The following is a 17,667-nucleotide window of genomic DNA, read 5'->3' as shown; positions in this document are numbered from 1 at the left end:
GTTGTCTATTAATGGTAAATTATGTAATGAATAATTGGTTTAAATGTACTCATGATTGTCTAGTATGCGCACATGTTATCTGCACTGTGTTTTAGTCATTTTTTTTACATTTTTTTCATACAGGTTGATGTACAATATGGGCCAAGGTCCAGAAGGTTAGCCAGGTACCTAGACCTGGTGAATCCAGCCCCCCCCCCCCACCCCCCACCCCCGCTCCCTGCAAACACACTCCTATTTCCCTCTCCAGCTTAATCAAGCATATACTTGTACGTTAAATTATCTCATTGTTGCGGGAAATTATTCCCATTCTTTGTTCTTCTCTGTCAAATGCTAAAGTTTTCTGGCAACAGATGAGCAAACTCGGATCAGCGACGACGGTGTGTGATTTGGCATATGGGCACATGTAACCGGTTAAATGTGTCCTCTTGTCAAGTTATTCTAACTGTTCATGAGAATTGTTCATAGATCGTGGCAAATTAAATTATTGGTAAATAATTGCCCAAAGACCTCTGCGTGTGTCCGTAGTACATGTGTACCTTGGCTGGGTATGTTTTTCAGTTTGTTTCAATCATCACCAATATAATTAAAGACGTACAGCATAGAGAATAAAACCAGAGCAGCGGCGACAGTGTGATAGACGGCAAATGGTCACATGTAGTTATGATAGGTGTCAAATTGAATATGTATGCTCTACTTCTCGACCACAAAGGCTCATTGCCGAGTCAAACTATTACATTAAATATTGCTGGCGACATGCAAGTTATATATTACTCGTCAAAGATTATATATATTCGAGGTCAGTAATTAACTGACCAGTTTCCAAACCAACGACTAACACAATGCCACAAGGCACTAAGAATGTATACAAAGAAATTAGGACATGGTCTCGTAAAGAAAAACTGTCAACAATCGCCGGTGATGCTGTGAACGCACTAGGATTGTTATGTGAATTTAGTTAACATCCAAAATCGTCCTATTAATTTTTTTAAATAATGGATGCACGTTGCAATTTAATTGATATTGTTCAAATAGTCAATATGGCGATTTTCCTCAATACGATGCTTATACATCCGAGCCCCGGGCTAAGAAGAATTAGATACAGTGTGAAACAGTTCACTAGGGGATACGGAACACGGCGTCCGTAATGCACGCATTGTAGTCTCTTAGAATCCGAACGTACTTGTTGGACAACAGTTTGTATAGGGTTATATGAGATCTACACTGATTTGTAGAGAAATCTATGAATATTAAATAGTTACTGATGCGTCTATCTGTGCTAAGGGGCGTGAAATTTGTTACTGTTTAAACATCAACATGAAGAATTAAAATAAAACCCTGACTGAGGTAAACTGACAAGTGTCCGTACATGTATATTACTGGCTACGTGTGACTAGTTGCCAGTCATAGCACTGTCGTGGCTGCTCTGGTTGTACTCAGTATGCTGTACCTCTGTAATTATTTGATAAAAAGTCATTACAAAACTGTTAATTATCAAAATAAGGCGAAAGTATCTATAGCTAGTATACGAACTGATGTTCCTTGAAGGCAAACTCCACGAAATACTCTCCAGAATTGCTGTAGTGTGACAATGAACGTGTATTATAGCGGAATCTAACAAAATACATAATTTAGCAGCCGCGATGAGTTTATATACAATACGTACATCCGTCCTCAAGCGGTTGGTGAATGGTACACCCGTCAATAAATGCAAATTCCGTTATTTTCATTATCAAGGGAGAATGCTCTTGTGGGCTTATGCACTGTGTAATTTGTTTAACACGCTGACCTCACCTGACCGACAAGGTCGTCAAGGACTCTAAACTGAAGTTTTCAGTTTTGCAAAGGACGTTCGTTCTGCCACAAGGTGACATTACTCTACGTCTCTGAACGGCTCGTTTGTGAGCTTGGGATGCAAAGGTGAACTGGAAACTTTTAAAGACTGGTAATACTGATATGTATGTTGTTGTTGTTGTTGTTGAACTCTCTGTAAAACTGTACGTCTCATTTTATATATAAAGCATTGTTTACATTGTAATATTGAGTCACTGAGTCTGTTTTCTGTTGCTGCTTTCAATACCGTAACACAGTATAGACATGATAGATACAGGTACCGTACCAGTATAGACATAACAGATAAAGGTATCGTACCAGTATAGACATGATAGATACGGGAACCGTACCAGTATAGACATGATAGATACAGGCGCCGTACCAAGATTCATATCTTGTATTATACAATATGCAAACAAGATTACATACACACCCGCTAGCGCCACGGCTCAAGCAGAATTGGGAGAAAATATCACTGGACTAGAATTACTCAAAATGCTGTGTTGCCTATCACATTTAACATATATTGACATTAAAACAATGCAACACAGTAGATGGAAACTGATCATATATGAAACTTGTCGTACACGTCTCTTGTGCTTCAAAGTTGAGAACATGAAAAAAGTCGTCAAACTGCTTTGCCTTAACAGTTGCTTCAACTTGCAACACACCAGTTGACTATTTAGTGTTAATGGGACAGAAAGATAAAATCGTTCCGGCAAATGTTCAGAAACGCCATTAGTTCCTCATCACAGCGATCGTTATTCGCCCATTATCTAAACCACGGCATACTTTCTAGTTAATTGCTCAAAAGTGGCTTATCTACATCGCTCGCTTGAAATGTACTTCAGTGTGATCTCCCCTGTGTTATAAACTACTGCGGTAATTTCAGTTACTCATACAACATAGGTCACTACATGTAAATCAGCAGTCAATCGTACAAATGGACCTCCGAATCCGCAGAGGGACTTCAGCATGTAGAGAAGTAAGTTCTGTAGGAAGTTTAGCCTGTGGTGAACAGAAGTTGGGACCACTGTATTATTATCGGTAGGGCTCAGATGTTTGTGACTGAAATTGTCCCACAAAGATCATAGTTCACCAGCACGATTGAGAACCACTTCCTTGCGTCAAGCCCAGTGTACACGGACAAAATTTCTTGTCTCCGCAAAAAAGATTCATCCTGACCCTAGAAAAATGGATCCAAAGATTTAACTTCTTTAATCTTTGCACACTGTGGTATATATACGTCAGTGATTTATCCTGCATGACTATGTCACGTGACTACGTTTCGAGCGAGGCGAGTAGCCATTTTTTGCCGCTGGAATATTAAAAAGCGAACAACAAATGTTGTTAATGCGCGGGCAACCGATATTCTGGATGAGTTGACGCCGGGATATGAAAGTCATGATTCTTACAGCAAATTGAATTTTTTTGTCAGCACGTGGAGAGGTAAAAGGACAGCACACGCAAGTTTTGATGTAGAAGGTCTTTGATGACTAATTTACCTACCACCCGACGCTGAAATTGTAACGAAAAACGGTGTTTTGATCTCTGTTTCGCTGATGACGACATTACATTGTCAGAGGGACTAATTGCCTTTCAAGTATTAACAGCAGGACTCACAGACATAATACGGAGATGTTAATTTCCGTAGTTTTGTAGACGGATTTAACTGGGATTGTTTGAATTGTAGCTTAAACTCATCCTCAAGGGAAAAGACGCTTGTGCACTCTTGGCATGAAAGCTGAGTCTAATAGAGGGAATATAAAAGATAGACTTACAACACATAAAGCAAAAACCAGATAAGGAACGACAGTGTCTAAGTTGGCAAATTGTCAGACCCAAAAGGTAAAATACGGCGTCTTGTCAGTTTACTTAAGTTAGAGTTTTGTTCCAACTTTTCGTGTATATGCCTAAACAGTAGCAGCGCACATATCCACTAGAAACTAGAAACAAGTAGAAATATTTTAAAAAATGAGTGATGAGAGTTGCAAATTATTAGACGTCATAAGTCTAGTATTACTCAAAATGCAGTGTATCGTCACATTTAACGTACAATCACAATAAGCAATGCAAAGGGACGGGGTCTCTATGATGTCCACCAACACAATCCTAATTTATGCAGGAATACTTGAAGTCCGACACAGTATGCTGTCTTGGCAAGCTTTGTGTCCAGCAAAGTACCTGTAGTTATTGTGATATTTTGTTCATTCATAAAATGAGTGCCATGAATAGTTACCCGATTAAGCATTTGATGTGTTCACGTCACATTTTAAACAGACAAGTACATGCCATGTGAAATGGGGTTGATGGTTATTAACCGCTGGCACTAGTACATCCGTGAAAACTTCGAGCATATGTCTTAGCTCCATGGGCCATAACTCAATATTATTTGTGGATCACTGTGAGTTATCTTTCCTTAGACAAAACGAATCTGGTGCTACAGCTTGTTTTGTATGCCATAACTATGTATCCTTTTTAAGTCTCAATAATCAATTGTACTGTGGGTGCAGGTTTTATGCTTATGGATGGAGAACGCTGGAGTGACAAGTACCTGACAAGCCACCCGATTTAAAGACGTAGAGGAAACACTGAGAAGTAGAAACTATATATACTAAAATAGTGTATGGAAATTGAAAAAGGACACAAAATTCTAATGAAAAGAAAAGCTTTATTATTTCTTGCGTTCTTCAAAAAAGTTAAAATATCACACGATTAAATTGGGTTGAAAACAGAGGCATAATCTTACTCACTGATGTGCGTAGAAAAATATAATTGCCACAAACCCTTTTTTCTGATTATACGCGTTATAACAAATATGTACATGTAATTATTTAACCATTTTCTGGCATAGTGGTTGTCTTGTAAATTACTTTAAATCAGCTAATCCGGGAAGCCCAGTTACAAAACTGCATAACGCAAATAAAACCAGTGGGACTGGGTGTTGTTAAAGACCACGATTCCTCGTTTTCGCACCCCGCACAAAGATATGTCTATGTTTGTTTCATTCCTCTTTTCAGTGTGAATGAATTATGGATTGACGATTCAAAGGGTTGATGAAAGTGTATACACAGAGAAAGAATTGATGATTTTGCTTTCCCTTCTTGTCTTCAGCTGCTGGAACAGCTGATGAAGATATTCATATTTAGCGAACTGTAATTTTTTTTAAAGCAAACATCTTTTTTCTCATTATTGTTTTCTGAACTATAAAGTCATCTCTGTTCAGTTTGGTGAGATTTACTCCACCAATAATATTTGATTGCGGATTACACAATTGGCCATGGTTATTTACATATATATTTATATATATATAACTAGCACCCCCTCAAAGCGCACAATTCAAATCGATCCTTTTCTGAAATATTTCAGTGAATAAAATTTCATTATATTTGAAAGCTAATTGTTATTTCAAAACATAAAAACACTATAAATAAAGAACATACAAAACTTCAATAGAAAAGTTATATTTTTATATCAAAAGATGAAAAAGGCGTTAATTTTGGAAAATAAAAAGTATCTTATAATATAAAACTACATCTGTAATATAAATGTGTGCACATATCAGCACATCACAGCTTGTGTCCAAATACCTAATGCATTATATTTGACGCATATCTCAAATTCTAGATAAATGTTTAAATTAATGTGTTTAAAATTATCACTTATAAATCCACCTGTTTAAACATGGTGTAACATGTGTAGTAAGTACATGCGCCTTAAGGCTTGCTTTTGTTAAAACTGCATTCGGCTAAATAAAAAAATACATTAATAGTAGTCTGTTCAATATCATATACATACACGCATGTGTTAATAAAGCTTCTTAAACATCTCATGCTGAGAATACACACAAAATAAACATATTTATCAATTCAAAGAACAATACACAAGGATCGACCAAAGTGACAATGAAAAAACCAATGAAAATATACACGAATTGTATTGTTTATGTTTAGTTTATTAATTTCTGTTGTTTATGAGATAGAAAATGAAATAAGGGAAAAATACGCTTCCGCTAACACGAGTTGGTATATACATGCATTATTTCAAACATCACAATTTCATTGTTTGACCTAGCCGGAGCCGGCTTTAACAGAATTCACTGTTCCTTATTCTTTTTTACCCCTTTCGAAAAATTGTATGTATTAAGAAGCATACGTATATAATTTCAAAATTAAGGGAGCAAAAGTTATGTACAATATAAGGGAATTCTAGTCTTGTGGATAAAAATAAATAATGGGCATTTGTGTTGCAGATTATGGCTTCGAAAAGTAATGCCTCGTATTTTATTTCTTCTTTTTATTGGTGTTTTACGCCGTACTGAATATTTCACTTATACGACGACGGCCCTCATATTATGTGATGCCCTATGCGTTCAACCGCTGCTATTTTGATGTATGAGTGATATTAACAAAGTCTGGAGTTACATCGTCAATGAAATCTTTGCACTGGTTTTCAATTTGTTGTGTGAGGACAATAAAGAAACATACTATTTTGTACAAAAATATATTATATATGGCGCATATCTCAAATTCTAAGTAAATGTTTAAATTAATGTGTTTATAATTATCACTTATAAATCCACCTGTTTAAACATGGTGTAACATGTGTAGTAAGTACATGCGCCTTAAGGCTTGCTTTTGTCAAAACTGCATTCGGCTAAATAAAAAAATACATTAATAGTAGTCTGTTCAATATCATATACATATATGCATGTGTTAATAAAGCTTCCTAAACATCTCATGCTGAGAATAAACACACACAAAAAAACATATTTATCAATTCAAAGAACTATATACAATGCATTGCAGTTTACAGTGGAATTTGTGAGAGTAATAGACGCACAGATGCATCTAAGAGAGGCCAATATCGATATGCGCTAAACCCTCACGCTCAGCAACAACATCGGATCAACCTATCCGATCACGTATTGGATCTCCGAACTACATTTACAAGTTATTAAGGATCGACCAAACTGACACATTTTTTTCATTTATTCTATTTTGACTAAAATGGAAAAAGACAATGAACATATACACGAATTATGTTGTTTACGTTTAGTTTATTAATTTCTCTTATTTATGACCAAAAAATGGAATAAAGCAAAAAAAAAAAAAAAAAACACACTTCCGCTAACACGAGTTAGTATATACATGTATTATTTCAAACATCACAATTTCATTGTTTGATCTAGTCAAGGCCGGCTTTAGCAGAATTCACTTTTTTGTTATTTGTTTATTCTGTTTTTATATCTTTCGAAAAATTGTATGTATTAAGAAGCACACGTATATAATTTCAAAATTAAGGGAACAAAAGTTGTGTACAGTATAAGGGAATTCTAGTCTTGTGGATAAAAATAAATATTTGGTATTTGTGTGGCAGCTTATGGCTTCGAAAAGCAATGCCTTGTATTTTATTTATTAATTTACTTTATTGGTGTTTTACGCCGTACTGAATATTTCACTTATACGACGACAGCCCTCATATAATGTGATGCCCTATGCGTTCAACCGCTGCTATTTTGATAAATGAGTGATATTAACAAGGTCTGGAGTTACATCGTCAATGAAATCTTTGCATTGGTTTTCAATTTGTTGTGTGAGGACAATAAAGAAACATACTATTTTGTACAAAAATATATTATATATGGCGCATATCTCAAATTCTAAGTAAATGTTTAAATTAATGTGTTTATAATTATCACTTATAAATCCACCTGTTTAAACATGGTGTAACATGTGTAGTAAGTGCATGCGCCTTAAGGCTTGCTTTTGTCAAAACTGCATTCGGCTAAATAAAAAAATACCTTAATAGTAGTCTGTTCAATATCATATCTATATACATATTTGCATGTGTTAATAAAGCTTCCTAAACATCTCATGCTGAGAATAAACACACACAAAAAAACATATTTATCAATTCAAAGAACTATATACAATGCATTGCAGTTTACAGTGGAATTTGTAAGAGTAATAGACGCACAGATGCATCTAAGAGAGGCCAATATCGATATGCGCTAAACCCTCACGCTCAGCAACGACATCGGATCAACCTATCCGATCACGTATTGGATCTCCGAACTACATTTACAAATTATTAAGGATCGACCAAACTGACACATTTTTTTCATTTATTCTATTTTGACTAAAATGGAAAAAGACAATGAACATATACACGAATTATGTTGTTTACGTTTAGTTTATTAATTTCTCTTATTTATGACCAAAAAATGGAATAAAGCAAAAAAAAAAAACACACACTTCCGCTAACACGAGTTAGTATATACATGTATTATTTCAAACATCACAATTTCATTGTTTGATCTAGTCAAGGCCGGCTTTAGCAGAATTCACTTTTTTGTTATTTGTTTATTCTGTTTTTATATCTTTCGAAAAATTGTATGTATTAAGAAGCGCACGTATATAATTTCAAAATTAAGGGAACAAAAGTTGTGTACAGTATAAGGGAATTCTAGTCTTGTGGATAAAAATAAATATTAGGTATTTGTGTGGCAGCTTATGGCTTCGAAAAGCAATGCCTTGTATTTTATTTATTAATTTACTTTATTGGTGTTTTACGCCGTACTGAATATTTCACTTATACGACGACAGCCCTCATATAATGTGATGCTCTATGCGTTCAACCGCTGTTATTTTGATAAATGAGTGATATTAACAAGGTCTGGAGTTACCTCGTCAATGAAATCTTTGCATTGATTTTCATCTTGTTGTGTGAGGACAAAAAAGAAATATACTATTTTGAACAAAAATAAATTTTCGGACAACACTCTGTTTAACCTTAGAAAAGTCAGACCTAGCAGCCACTCTCTATGCCGACAAGGTTTACTTCAGTGCAATTTACAGGCAAAAGTCAGTATAGGGACAGGTCTCTATAGTCCAGCTGTAATTATATCGCTGTTAGTAGTACTTTTTTTTTGTTCAGGCCATTTAATATGGCCCTAAACCGTGTAGTTAACAAATTCATCCGTCAAATTAATACTTCATTCGATGGTAAGGAAGAAGAAAAAATAACCTAAAGATACATATACCTGCATAAAGCCGCGTTTACACGCCTCGCTGAACTCGCTGAATTCGACAAATTGATGAAGTCATCAATCACGTTCAAACTGTGCGATCTGTTGAATGTTACAATCACATGAAAAAGCGCGATTCATCATTTCATTCCACAAACGGCTTAAGTATTTGAATATGTTGAGTTCCGAGCCACAGGTTTTCCGCTGACTTACTGAGCAGCACAGGGGCTATCTTGCAGATTGTTAAACTATTTAGCTTTAGGAACTGTTCGGATGGCCGTCCTCTTCATCATTGTCATATACAACTGGCGGTCCCACCTGCCCAAAGGCAATGCTGGCGTAGGTGGTTGTATTCTCAGCAGGGTGCATGATGGGTTGGGTGCCCACGAAGTCCATGTCTGCGTATATCAGGTCGTGAGGACCTTCCATCTGGAACAGTTGATATTTAGCAAAGAACAACAATTAAAATATCCGCAGATCAATCTCAAACATGTATCACGGATCCTTAACCAATTAACCCCCTCGAATTCTATCCTATTGAAATTTACATTCTATTCTGGAACGTTAGTTTATATGTATCACCTATGTATTAATCACGTTTTATATTCATGTATAGTATGTCATTACCTAAAACCTGTATCCTTATGTCATATAATGCGTTATCTCGTGTGCGCCAGAGTTACTCCCCTCCGTCTTCTTAGTCAATGCAAAACATGTTAGTGTTAAATCACCTCGTTTCTCTGATTCTGAAGAAACGTGAGCTGTACATAACAAAGCCTCTAAGAGGCCTTGTATTATTACCTTGTACATGTATATAACAGAGAAATATTGGCCTAATCAGATGTCTGAATTATATGCGAGAAACAAACAACAAGTGACATTGCTAGTTACATGTACCTGGCCAGGTCTGCCAGATGGTTCCGTTCGTTCAACTTCTACGGAGTTAGAATACATCACTTCATCCCCAGTAAAAGCCGCATTATCAAAGGTGTTAGCAGAGCTTTGGCCTGTGTAAAGACAAGCACGAACATGTAAACCCCAGAAAACAGTTTATCTAGACTGAGGTAAAGATCAAGTGTGGAATATTCAATTCCAGCAACATCTTATCCAGGAAGAGCCTGAGAATAGCTAGGCACGCCCAAATGTTCACTTACACTCAAACCTCATTTTAACAGCATACTAAGGCTACATTGCTTGCCTATCCACAAGACGAGTGAGTGAGTGAGTGCTTGGGGTTTAACGTCGTACTCAACAATTTTTCAGTCATATGACGACAAAGGAATCATTAGGGTGCATGCACGTGTAATGTGCCTCCTTGTTGCAGGACGGATTTCCACCGCTCTTTTATTTAGTGCTGCATCACTGAGACGACTTACCGAAGGCAAGTAAGCCGCCCCGCCCGAGCCATTATACTGATACGGGTCAAACAGTCGTTGTCCACAAGACGACATTCGCCTCAAACGTTGTTTTAAGTAAAGTATTATAATGTACATTATACTGTATATCCCAGTAAAATGTGCATCACTGCTTGTGGTACGTGGTTGATCACAGACGTGTAAAGTGGTGGAACGCTTCGGTGGCCTAATGTTTAGAGCGTTTACCTCGAGGTCAGGAAACCCGAGATTCATAGAGGGTCACACCAAAAACTTTGAAAATGGCACTTGTATCTGACTCTCTTAGCGCTCACCAAAAGACATAGAGCGAGTTTCAAATTCGTTTTCCGTTGATAATGTAAGTCGAACACATATTTAGATACTTCAGCCGCTCTTGGATTTCAACTGTTCATAAATGCACCTAGCCCTTGGATTAAAGCGAAAATAAATAGGACACCTAAGGCTCTGCAGCATTTAACAAAGTTAGAGTGAAGACTTTACACGGAATATAACAAGTTCTTAAAAGCGAGATATGTAGATGCAAAACTGCCGATAAACAACAGGAAATTAATAATTACTTAAATATCTTCCCATCAATTAATCAAATAGTCTTAGCGTCAATTACATATTGATTCGTTAAGTTTCTGCCTCTTTTTGTGATACTTTGGCCAGCGTTGTAGGAAAAAGAATATCAGATATCTTTATCTTTTCATGACCTCTAATGATTCATTTATATTACTGACATTATATTGCAGACGTTTTGTTCGCCAAATGTGACCATAATACATTCACACTAATGTCACCAATCACCAAGTTAAGAAAGGAAGAACGAACTCAAATGTGATAATCGGATCAAAATTGATGTGAAATTTGCTAAATAAAATCCCTTAAATCTCTAACAATTGTAAGATGAACATAATAATCACATTCCAATGGTATAATAAGTTTATAAAGAATGGCATGCAAATTAGTGAACACATTCATGTGATAAAACAGGAGAACTTTGTTATTCTGTCTTGTAATGTAGATCCAAACTACCTGGTGTACACATGTATTGAAAATAATAAGAAAACTGCTAATTTTCTCGAAGTGTAATAAATGAAAAAGACATCACGAGATCCCTGAACTCTGTACATACCTCTGCTGGTCCATAGCCGGCTGCCATAGAGCATAAAACAGTATACGTAACTAAAACATATCTACACATTACTTACGTACTGAAATATTATGTCTTCTACCAGCTAGCATCGTAATTCCAACTCAGTGGTTCAAGCGGTAGCCTTGTTTATTTTGTTTTACATATGTCCGTTTTCATAATACACATATAATTTGCCGTATCTCGTCTACATTATCCCAAATTAATTGAATCAAGTCATGATAACACTAGATCCGTTAAGATGGACACACAGTATAACAGGTGTTATGTGTTTATAAAATTTCAAAGGCTTGGAAAATAAAAATAGACGATGTCGAGTTCCCAATAAAATGAACGATCTTAGCTGATCATGGACTTGTTTCTCATTGTTCCTTTCTTCGTTTTGTTTTGATTGTTTCTATATTTGTATCCCTGATAAATTATACCCGACAATGAAGAAACACATTGAATAGTGCCACTAATGCCTCAACAATCATTAGACCATAAAGGCAATATACTCTACAATGTTTTTGAAGCTTAGTAACGTCTGTAACTGCCTTGAATCTATACACTGCTAACTTGAGCGTGCTATTGCGAATATTGTTCAAGTTCGATTCCGAGTGTTTCGTACAATAAATGCAACCTATTTACATTGTAAAACCCACCATTTCCATCCTTCTTTTTGCCATTGATCAGACCAGTCTTGTCAGCAGGCGTAGGTTTTCCTGTTAAATAATCCCTAATTACAATTAGATTTTAATGATAAGTATAGCAACTTTAGCACATAGAGACACTAGGCCACATACACAATGCATGACTCTTTCGCTTAAGAAAACAATGCACGTATAGTTTTAATTATGATTTAAATGAGAGTACAATCGATCAATCTTTGAGAGCCAAGCTCAAAACGTTCGGTAGAACAGTTTAGGGGTTTATTCCATGTACATGCATACTAACTGCACATACAAACATACATACTAACTACACATACATACATACTAACTACACATACATACTAACTACATATACATACTAACTATACATACATACTAACTACACATACATACATACACTACCGTCTGTGTTTGTTATGTGATTTCTGGTGTCCTTTTTGACTGAATAGTAAATGAATTATCCGTAGTAGATCGACTACTTGACGTTTTATTGTCGCGATAAACCTGAAATATTGTTGAAAGCGACGTTAAAACTTTCACTCACTCACTCACTCACATACATACATACATACATACATACATACATACATACATACATACTAACTACACGTACATACATACATACATACATACATACATACATACATACATACATACATACATACTACACATACACACATGCATACTAACTACACATACACACATGCATACTAACTAGTGCTCGATGGGGAGGGGATCATGAAACCCTACTTCAGCTCTGTCGAGCACTGATTCGTTCTAAGCTAGACTATGACTGCAGTGTTTATGGAGGTGCGTCACGCTCCCAGTTGAAGAAACTCAATACTGTACATCACCAGGCCCTATGGTTGTGCTTAGGTGCTTTCCGTACCTCTCCTGTGGAGAGTCTGTATGTTGAGGCAAACGAGCCTCCCCTGGAGCTTCGAAGAACTAAACTATCCTTACAGTATATCACCAAGCTTAGAGCCAATCCATCCAACCCAGCCTTTGATTGTGTCTTCCATCCGGAATTTGAAGACTTATATGCTCAGAAGCCATCCATTGTTCCTCCACTGGGTGTCCGCATCCAGGAACATGTGCAAGCAGCTGGACTTGGGCTGGATACTATCACCCCCATACGCATCCAGGAAGATTCACCGTGGTTATGTCCTGAGCCTCAGGTTGATACCTCGCTCTCCTCCCTGAAGAAATCTTCCAGCAACCCTTTAGTATACCAGCAGGAGTTTAGTAATATGTGTTCAAAGTATCCATTTTATCACCGCATATTCACTGACGGTTCCAAGAATGATGATGGCGTGGCTTCTGCCGCTTTCCTTGGGCCCAGAACCGTTTCAACTCGGTTTCCAAATTCCTGTTCTGTATTTAGTGCGGAAGCCAAGGCAATTTTTTGTGCGCACTTCGGTCCATTCCAGAGATAGGAGGTAGCAGATTTCTCATCTGCTCTGACTCCCTTTCCTGCCTCCAGGCAATTCGGGCTAGTTCGCCTGTACATCCAGACATTCTGTCTATCAGGGAGATGTTTAAACGACTTAATGAAGATTTTATCATTGTCTTTTGTTGGGTGCCCGGGCATATGGGTATCCCTGGGAATACTGCTGCAGATGCTTGTTTCAGGCTCAATGGGATGACCAGACAACCAACAAACTGCATGATATTCGTCAGTTTGTTGGTCCAGCGCCTTCCCTTTCACGGCATCGTCTCCGCTCTTGCATTTTGAGGAGGTGTCGTATCGGTCACACACGTGCTACGCATGGGTATTTGTTAAAAGGAGAAGATGGTCCTCATTGCTTTGCTTGTGATCAACGGTTCACAGTCAAGTACATATTGCTTGACTGTGGCGACTTTGCTCCTGTACGAGATTCCTTTTATCACGTGAGCTCTCTTTCAGAACTTTTCAATTCTGTAGAAAGTGATACTATTTTTGACTTTCTCTCTGCCATTGGTATTGCAGGAAAGCTGTAATTTTAAACTACCGTCTGTGTTTGTTATGTGACTTCTGATTTCCTTTTTTAACTGAATAGTAAATGAATTGTCCGTAGTAGATCGACTACTTGACGTTTTATTGTCGCGATAAAACTGAAATATTGTTGAAAGCGAAGTTAAAACTTTCACTCACTCACTCACTCACATACATACATACATACATACATACATACATACATACATACATACATACATACATACATACATACTACACATACACACATGCATACTAACTACACATACACACATGCATACTAACTACACATACATACATGCATACTAGCTACACGTACATTCAAGTATACTAACTACACATACATACATGCATACTAACTACACATACATACATGCATAACGACTATGCTACACTTCCAATACGCACAACATATAGCTTAAGTGATAATTCGTCCGAAGTGTCGACTTGCCTTTTGGTTTCCCTGGCTTTGGCTTGAAGATCCCCTTAGCTTTACGGAAAGCACCTTCATAAAAGTAAACCGAAAAATGGGCCTTAATCTGATTTGACATTTATCCATCCATTGTAAACAAAACAAATGGGAAAATAACATAAATGACTACAATTTTCATACCAAATCCAGAGCAGGGACGACAGTGCATGTGCTACATTGTCAGTACAGTGTCACACGTAACCGATGAAATCGGAAATCATGTCCGTTAAGGTCAGTTAGGATATTCTAACTGTTCACGTAAATGCTTAAATAGTGGAAACATACATTCCTTAGCACCAAAATTTAAGCGGAATTAGGTTTAAAGATTCACTCATGATAATAGCAGTTTATTAGACATCACTGGTTAAGAATTTCTAATAATGCCGTTTTGTCATCACATTTAATAAATATTTATGTGAAAACAATACCAAGATACCAGATCTGGGTGATGCTTAGTCTAGCAGAATGCTGATCTGCGCGGAAATACAGTACGGTGTAAGAGAATGCAGCAAAACAGGGACAACAGTATGATAGTCGGGGAAATGGTCAAACATATCAGACGGTGGAAATCGAGACTCTTGTCAGTTTACCTCGGGATTTTCAAGTTTTATGTCTTCATGTAAGATTAAAGAGCAGGAATTTATACATTCACTACCATCATGGAATTGGTATAAACATGCAATGTTATGACAAGTAAGGAGCTTAAAGAACTGAGCTCTCTCCAACTGAACGGATATTACATTGTAAGACATTATGTCGCGGGCTCGGGTCAAGCTTTGGTTTGTTCTGGATCAGGTTTCATGTACAAGGTTTGTGAGGAACATGACCTCGTACTGGCATTAACATTAACGTTTGGCAAAAATCCAATGTCAGCCAGCATTTAAAGAAAACAAACCTGTTTCCTCATTGGCTTTATTCTGAGTTTTGTTCACTTCGGCATACATCGGGCCCTCTGGAGCTAAAAATGAATTGTGATATGTAATTATTGAGTCATTTTCATATTGTAGTTACTTTTTCCGTATTTTCCTTTTTTCAGCCGAGTGAACGGCTTTACACACACAACGTACAACAAAGCATGTCAAATTTTCAATAATTTGCTGATATAGAAAATCACATATTTGATGTTTTTTCTCCCCGGAAAACAGTATTTTTACGGCTGAAACTTGTGTGACATTAAAAAAAATACAAATTACAGTAAAGATAAAACAGTAAAGGGTTGTTTGCTGCTGCCAGCCTAACCTTTCGCAGTTTCACCGGTCTTCTTTGGTTTGTTTACTTCAGCGTAAACCGGCGCTGCTTGTTCTGCAATTGAAGGCCTTACAGTGTAATGTACATGAATAATACATGAGATTTCGCCATGGACGGGATTAACCCCACGTGATTTTCTAGATGATGACAGACTTTTGGCAATTTGGTTCGTCTTGTGTACTTTGTTTTCTTCCGTGTAGACCGGTGCTACATGGTCTTAAACTAAAGATGATGACTTATACAGCCCATGGAGGTAAACTGTACAAAATCTTTTGTCCACATGGCTCCATCTTTAGGTTTGCCCTTTGTCTGCACTACAATTATCATCATCTGATAGTACACCACAGAAAAGTCTATTCAACCCTACGGAACACTAATAACAACGATGCATGCAATTAGAAAGAATACATACGCCATGTTTACCCGATTCAAGCGCTCCCTAATGCCAAAGAATGACAGATGTCTTAATCCTAGATTATCCTAGCAGGCGACAACAAGCCACTGTTACGTTCCTTTGTCCTGTTACGTAATAAACTACTTGATGTTAACAAGAGGGATACTTGTTAAAACTTCAAATTTGCTTTATGTATATAATGTTCAGAGCAACTTCGATCCACATCTTTATCACTGATGTCATAGCACGACAATATAGAGGCATGTATGCACTTTTTTCCGAGTGATGTTGTAGGAGAAGCAGGTTAAAAGAAAATGCTTTAAAGTTTTCATAGCAGCTATCAGACCTTTTGTTGGTTTGGGGGCCTTCTGTGGCTTGTTTACTTCTGCGTAGACCGGTGGGTCTGAAATCCATCATGAAAGTAGGCAAAACTGGGTGACTTCATAATAGAGATACATGTACATATGGTTACAACCTAAACTAAATGTACCCTCCAGTATGGTTCCAGGATTAAATTTTTGGGGGTTATCAGCTAATGGAAAATGCATTTTAGGCGTAAAGGATAATATTTCCACAAAATATTATTTTAGTAACAAAGACAAATGTATAAAAATCGAAAATGTGCCAGGAATTCTGGAGTCTACAAACGATAATAATGGTGCGCCTTAGGAGGAAACCACGACAAAGGGAAGTAAATCTTGTTATACGTGGGAAAGAAGAGCCATCTGCCTACTTCAATTGACATCATTGGTATTCTTGAGACCCGTCCAGACTATCCAACATCGTTCAACTTTTATTTACTCAACTTCAAGCTGAATTTAGTTGAGTCAACAAAAGTTGAGTAATGTTGGATAGTTTGGACGGGCTTTATAAAGCAGGGAAAATCCCTACTCTACAATGAGGTAAAAGATTTAGTCCCCTTTGCTAAGGGCTGAGGAGCCCCATTAGATATTTTTGTCTGCTTACTGTATCGCCTAAATTCCTGGTCAACCGTAGCAGGAATTTCTCAAATATATGATAAAACATAAATTAAATACATACTTTTGTCGGAAGGATTAATTCGCTTAGATGACATTTATAAGTTTATGTACAACTGTGTATCAGTATGGTCTATACCTAGCCCAACTACTTACCTTTCTTTTTGTCAACAACAGCATACAACCCAGCTGGCACATCAGAACCTGTATATATCAAAAGCTTAGTTAAAGGAAAACTTCATGTGTCGTGCATGGTGAATATTTAAACGAAAAAGAGGCTCTCAAACCATAATGATTCTCAGCGAAATCTGAATGTTTAATGGTTCCATTCATCGTATTCAGGATTTATGCATGATGTTTATGCATGATGTTTTACAGGCTAGCAATGGTACAGTGGTCTCTGTTTAAATTCAAGTATTTGGGGGAGGTGATGCTCGGCATGGCAAATTTACGCATTCACGTCGCTGGCCCTATCTTGCTACAGGTCACACCAGCGGAATTTCGAATTTCAACTTTTTTATTGCGAATGGTAAAAATGTCATGCTATACCCTGTGACCA

The 17,667-nt window shown here is 37.0% G+C and overlaps 1 protein-coding gene across 1 annotated transcript; it reads right to left on the bottom strand.

The window, feature by feature from the left end:
• Positions 1–9,023: 9,023 nt before the first annotated feature.
• On the bottom strand, positions 9,024–17,309 carry LOC135481411 (uncharacterized). Its single transcript, XM_064761237.1, has 7 exons — positions 17,265–17,309; positions 16,478–16,534; positions 15,385–15,447; positions 14,469–14,522; positions 12,034–12,093; positions 9,758–9,867; positions 9,024–9,289 (listed from the first exon to the last, which is right to left on the bottom strand). The coding sequence occupies exons 3-7, from the start codon at positions 15,431–15,433 to the stop codon at positions 9,119–9,121; spliced, it is 444 nt and encodes a 147-aa protein (XP_064617307.1). The 5' UTR covers positions 15,434–15,447; positions 16,478–16,534; positions 17,265–17,309; the 3' UTR covers positions 9,024–9,118.
• Between the last annotated feature and the right edge of the window lie 358 nt (positions 17,310–17,667).

Source organism: Liolophura sinensis, unplaced genomic scaffold (genome assembly GCF_032854445.1).
Source record: "Liolophura sinensis isolate JHLJ2023 unplaced genomic scaffold, CUHK_Ljap_v2 scaffold_62, whole genome shotgun sequence".
NCBI lineage: Eukaryota > Metazoa > Mollusca > Polyplacophora > Chitonida > Chitonidae > Liolophura > Liolophura sinensis.
Note: the sequence above shows the minus strand (reverse complement) of the source record. Positions and strands in the feature narration are given on the sequence as shown.

What these genes read in the sequence shown, in the direction of transcription:
- LOC135481411 (XM_064761237.1), bottom strand. Translation starts at nt 15,433, where the DNA reads ATGTATGCCGAAGTGAACAAAACTCAGAATAAAGCCAATGAGGAAACA. An exon ending in AAAGCCAGGGAAACCAAAAG is followed by an intron (nt 12,094 to 14,468) that starts GCAAGTCGACAC and finishes ATTATTTAACAG; the next exon opens with GAAAACCTACGCCTGCTGAC. An exon ending in CAAAAAGAAGGATGGAAATG is followed by an intron (nt 9,868 to 12,033) that starts GTGGGTTTTACA and finishes GTCTTTACACAG; the next exon opens with GCCAAAGCTCTGCTAACACC.